The sequence below is a fragment of the Gekko japonicus genome, unplaced genomic scaffold, assembly GCF_001447785.1.
Source record: "Gekko japonicus isolate JY-2015 unplaced genomic scaffold, Gekko_japonicus_V1.1 scaffold117, whole genome shotgun sequence".
NCBI classification, from domain to species: Eukaryota; Metazoa; Chordata; class Lepidosauria; order Squamata; family Gekkonidae; genus Gekko; species Gekko japonicus.
Window position 1 is genome coordinate 618384 of NW_015173676.1, and position 6161 is coordinate 624544.

Consider the following 6161-nt stretch of genomic DNA (forward strand, 5'->3'; position numbering starts at 1 on the left):
AATCCTGCTGAGAGGGACGCCTCTCGGATGCATTTGCATAAGCAGAGGAGGGAGGAGAGAGAGAGAGAGAGAGAATTGTAAACGGACACTTTGAAGCGAACCCCCCCCAAAAAAACCTCTTGATTGACTGGAATCCTGCTGAGAGAGGGAGACCTCTCTGATGCATTTAGATAAGCAGAGGAGGGAGGAGGGAGAGAGAGAAAGAAAGAGAAAGAGACAATTGTAAACGGATACTTGGAAGCGAAAAGCTGTGGGAGATATCCATGAGTATTTAAGTGACTAAACAGTGTGTAAGCGATTTTCAGAGCCGGGGAGAAAATGATTTTATATTGGAATTAAAGTGTAAAAATGGCGGACACTCCAAAAAAGTCAGCGAAAACAACTCCGAGAAGAAGGGAAGTGAAAGTTATAGAACTCATAGCAGAAGCCACCAAGCCGATTCTTGAGCAACTTGTTGGTATTAACCATCAGCTTGGCAAGATAAATCAACAACTCATGTCCCGGCAGCTGCAGTTGGCAACAATAGCAGAAAAGATGGAACAGAGGGCTGTCAAAGCAAAAGAGATGGACACTAAAACTAACAGCGATCTCAAAGAGATAAGGAGGGAAAGCATGAGAGAAACAGAAAAGATTTACAAGGACTTAACTCCTTCCCGGCAGATGTTTTTAGAAAGTGACATCTTAAATTCGGCTGATAGAAAAGAGCTTGAACCTGACCTCAAGATCAAGAAGCCTGTGAGATGCCACTGGGCCCCGAGGATGAGACCAAGAAGGAAGAGGCTTAAGATTGGCGGTGTTATCCCTTTAGAGACGGAGGAGGGTTGCAGAATTTCAAGTGAACGTCTAAAGAAGCCATCAAGACTTTAGAGAGAATTAGCATAGATGTAAAGGTGGAAGGACTCTGAAAATTGCCCTTACGAAGAGAGCTGGATGCTTTGGAAATCATCTCGTAACAAGTAATAAACTAACACATAAGCGTAGAAAGACAGGATCTCACAAAGTACTAACTGCAATCTAACAGGGTAATGATCTCCTACTCTTGGGTTTTTAGTTTAGTGTGGGTTACTTTTCTTTCTCCTTAGTTGTAGCTCCCCTTCCCTTCTTTTCTTTGTAATTTATGTAGTATTATATATATATAAAAAATCTCCTTCGGGAGTCTTAAAAACAAAACAAAAACAAATGTCACATTTCAAATTTCACTTCATCAGTATTATAACTGGATTTATGGAACTTAAATACCGTAGCGAAGCATGGGTAGCAGGCTAGTATTTAATACAGAAAACTGTAAGACACTTTTCAGCTACCGTGGGGGGTGGGAGAGATAAATCCAAGCAATGGAAAATCTAAAGTTCTAGAGCAGACCAGTGGCTTGAGATGCCTTGTGTTTTTGTTGTCAAGAGAGGGGGGAGAAAGGGGTGGTTCAAGTACCTAGCAGGTCACAACACACAGCTAGCGAACTGTGTTTTACACAACAGGATATAAGTTGTGCAAGCCTACTCCATAGCAACTAGCAGCATATTGTAATACTCACTAACATCCCCACTGAGGATAAGAATATTTCCAAATTGTTTTGAATGTAATATTTTTATATTCTGGTACGCAGAGTCTTCATCATAAACAACTTCATCTATGTCGTATTCCACTAATCGTCCATCTGCTGTGGGCCAGTATCTATCAATGGCATCTCCTCTCACAATGGCTGGCAACCTGAGAACAAAAAGAACAAAGTTAAGTTTGTGCAACTTAGTAAAGAGACAAGTGGGAAGCCACAAAGACTTGCGGGAGGCATCTCATTTCCCCCTCCCCCACTATTTCCTCGTTCCCTTTGCTTAAAGTCCCCCGAGCCTCTTCTCTTTTCCTGCTTCCTTCTCCCCTTCCTGTCCAACAGCCAACCTACATTTATCTGCTCTTTTGTTTCCCTCTCCCCCCCAGCAGCCTCTACCTAGGAAAACTATGGCCTAGTTGTGTGGTGCTGGCCACTGGGCCAGGCCCACTTGCATGGTTGGGAACTCTCAAGGACTTGTGGGGGGCACCTCACTTTCCACTGTATCCCCCCACACATTATTCCCTTTTTCCCTTCTCCTGTCAACCCCCATATCTTCTCCCCTTTCCCTGTCTCATTGTCTCCTTCTCAGTCATTCACTAACCTACCGTTTATTTGCCTCCCATCTTTAGCTTTATTTATTTACTTCACCTATACCCCACTATTCTCCACAGTAGGGACCAAAGCCTCTCTTCCTTTTAATCCTCCCTGTGAGGTGGGTTAGGCTGAAAGTATGTGATTGGCCCAAAATCACTTAGTGAGCTTCCACAGCAAGATGGGGATTCACACCTGCATCCTCCAGATCCAACTCTAAAGCTCTAACCGCTACAGCACGCTGGCTTTCATAGGGTGACTGTGACTGAGCCATAGCAAGCAGCCAGGCCTAGGTGAGTCATGCAAGTTGGGTGGTATAAGTAACCCAATGGATGCAGCCAGGCCTAGGGCTGCCAATTTACAGGTATGACTTGGAGATCTCCCAGAATAACAACTGAACTCCAGATGACAGAGATCACTCCCCCTGCAGAAAATGGCTGCTTTGGAGGATGTACATTATGGAATTATATCCAAATGAGGCCCCTCACCTCCCCAATGCCGCCCTTCCCAGATTCCACCCCAAAATGTCCAAGAATTTTCCAACATGGAGCAGGCAACCCTAGTTAGTCCTGGCCCCAATGAGTCCACCTTCAAATGTGAAAACAGCCTTGGAAAGGACTCTGCCTCTCCTGCTGCCTTTTACAAACAGAAAGGAAGCCTGGAAAGTTGTGGTTGCCTAGCAAAAGCCACTGAGAGAATCTATTTCTTAAAGCTACAGGTGCTCCTTTTATAATTTTATAATTCCCCAATGCATTTTTTCTAGATTTCAAACCTGGGATGTTGTTCAGGTTTGTAGATCTGTCTTGCCCATTCACAGCTCCAGACACTGGATTTAAATATCCTCAGATTTGGCCAACTTCACTATTAGAATATACTAGTGGGGGCCCACATTTTGCAGGGGGAATCTCCCTTCCACTCTCTGACCAAGCCCAGCATGACTCCCAGGTTCTCCAGCAGCGGCCAGTGGGGCCAGCGCACCCCCAAGTTCTCCGGCAGCCACCATTACTGGGCCTGGAGCGACCCTTAGGCTCTGGAGCCACCACTATTAGGCCCACACTGTTGTTGCTGCTGCTGGACCCAGCACAGTTCCCGGGCTCCTCCAACTGCCAGAGGTAGGTGCCTTCTCTGTGACTGCACTTCTAATTTTGGAGGAATCCGAATCCCCCCCCCCCTAATTTTTTAAAGAGGTCAGATTTTTCTCATCTCCCTTCTACTCTCTCACCAAACCAGGTGCAGCCTCTGGATCCAAGTGTTCCAAGCAAAAAAAAAAAATGGCCTTTCAAAACTTTTTAATATATTGCTAATTCTGAGTCACTAATCATAAGCAACCGATTTGTAGCTAGATAAAGTGTATTCTACTACCAAAAGTTATTTATATCACAAGAACAAGAGATCTTCAACACAGGCCTAAACTGACGTAAAATATACTATATTATCTACTATATACTAAAAGTCCATAGGCTGGTATGTGTATACAAAAGATGCTGTTTGATAGCTTGGAAACTTGTCAAACAATGACAGGTATCTATGTTTGTGTTTAAGTTTTTTATATATTTATATATATTTGCATCCTCTAAAGGCATAACAGAAGAATAGAAACTTAAAATGAACTGTTTTCCTGATCCTGGAAAGCTTTAGCATGATTCTCAACATTCCATTCAGGCAACACATCCTCAGAGACACTAGAGGGCAGGCAGTGCCTAACAAATACAGAACTCAGATAGGGATAAATTACTTCATGGTAAGAAAAACAAACTGTGGTACTCAACAAAATTTAACCTGTGATGAACAAACACGCATCTTAGCATTTCATTCCATCCTAATCAATTCTTGCAGAAACTTAATAACATTTCATCTATGTGCAGAATGTTTCCCAAGGTAGCATCTGCCTGGTTGGGCAGGAAACAGTGAACAACTGGGGGATGCCAGAATGGGCTTTCCAGTGAAGTACTGCACCTGCCCGTGTGATCCCATCCCACTGACACAAGGTACTGCCTTGTTACTGGCTGTGTGGCAGACATGCCTGTGTACTGCTTCTAATGTCATTATTCAGCTACAGTTAACCAATTGATCTTCACCTGCATGCCACCCAAGCAAAGAGAGGCCAAAGTAGTTTAACAAGGAGCTATCTCTCCTCCTCATGCTTTGAAGACAAAACAGCAGCAGCCTCTGTCTCAAAGTACAGGACTATAGCTGCAATCCTAACACCTTCCTGGAAGTAATCCCCATTGAATAAAATGGGTCTTCTGAGTAGACCTGCTTAGGGAAAAAAACAAAAACCTATCACAGCACTGGGGCTGTAAGAGATGCAAATGTGTTGAAGCAGGAGCTATCCAAAGTCAATGTTTCTCTCATAAAGTGTGGTATACTGAATGCAGAGTGCACAACAATGTAGAAAATGCATGTTCAAGGATCGTCACTATCACTAAAGTTTGACTCCTGACAACTTGCCACCAGGCCTCCTTGTCTCCTCTTCCCCTACATGGTCAGCATTCTGCCATAACATCAGGACCTAGCAATCTTCTTCATCCATCAGCCTTATCCTGGAGAAGGCAGAGCCAGTGAAGAAAACCTAGAAAGCTCTCTGTTCCCTCTGCCAACCACTGAAGCATTTGGAAAGAAAGAAGAACTGCATGGAGGATACCTAAATGAATTCTTGCTACACTTTTCACTAGTTCGTAAGTATGAAGAAAAGTGTCAACTTCCTCTTTCAAATGAAGCTAGGTTGGATCATATTAATTTTTCTGCTTGATTTGCCCAGTTCCAGTCCTAACGGCAACCCCTTGTCCTATGCAATCTATGTGGGTCCCATAATCACTAGCATGGGGATCAAAATGGGTCCTTCCTACTTTTTTGACTCACAGAAAAACTGGTAGGGTCCAACTCACTCTCTGCCTACACTCCCCCCGCCCCATTTCTCTCTCACCACAACAGTAATGCCAAAAAAGACAAGAACAAAGAAGGGAACATAAAATAACAAACAGTCACTGAAGACTTCAACATGACTTCAGGTGAATCTCTCCTCTGATGTTTTATTTAAACTACTAGCAGTAAAGCCCGTTGTGAAAGCAATACAACGAGATCTAGAAAGAGGCTCTGGGGCAGTGCTCTGGCTTTGGGCAAACAGTGTCAATTTGCTGTGGTGACCTCAGCAGGGTATAATGACAGAGTCCACTGTTTTCTCCAGAGGAACTGATCTCTGCTACCTGAAGAGCAGTTGTAATTGTGAGTGATCTGTAGCCCTCACCTGGAGATTGGCAGCAATTGTTACCCAGGACAAAATGACTGGTTTGGAGGGTGTAGTCTATGGCATTCTACCTGTCTGAGGTCCCACCCCTCCGCAAACCCCACCCTCTCCAGGCTCCACCCCTCAAATCCCCAGGAATTTGTCAGCATGTAGTTGGCAACCCCATCTCCTTCCCAGCTAACCATCAACCTACCATTATCTGCCCCTTTGACTTCTGCAGAGCAGTTGTAATTCTGAGTGCTCTCCAGCCCTCGCCTGGAGATTGGCAACAATGGTTCCCTATGTGGGACTGATTGGTTTGGTGGGTGGAGTCTATGGCATTGTACCTGTCTGAGGTCCCACCCCTCCTCAAACCTCACCCTCTTCAGGCTCCATCTCTCAAATCTCCAGGAATTTCCCATCTGGAGTTGGCAACCCTATCAGGACTGGCCCCAATGTGTTTTCTCCCAAAGGCCAAAGTAGGTGACAGGACCAAGCTTAGTTGCCTACCAACAGGCACTGAGGGGAATGTAGGGTTGCCAGCTCTAAGGAGGGAAATACCTGGAGGTTTGGGGGGTGGATTCTGTAGAGGGCCGGCCGACGGAGGCCTCGGCCTTCTGTCGCCCGCCTTGCCCCCCCAATCTCGGCCCGGGCGACTGCGTCCCCCGCCAGCGGCCGCCCGACTCCAGACCCCCCCGCGGCCACTCCAGCCAGGCAACGGAGGCATCGGCCTTCCATCGCCTGCCTCGCCCCCACCCCCCCAATCTCGGCCGGGCGACGGAGGCATCGGCCTTCCGT

The 6161-nt window shown here is 45.7% G+C and overlaps 1 protein-coding gene across 1 annotated transcript in view; it reads right to left on the reverse strand.

The window, feature by feature from the left end:
• The window catches only part of SMS (spermine synthase), a 61370-nt gene that overhangs the window by 30742 nt on the left and 24467 nt on the right, over nucleotides 1–6161 (reverse strand). Inside the window, exon 5 of the mRNA XM_015422956.1 lies at nucleotides 1532–1707. Coding sequence (XP_015278442.1) covers nucleotides 1532–1707 — 176 coding nt within the window. The remainder of the gene's footprint in view (nucleotides 1–1531; nucleotides 1708–6161) is intronic.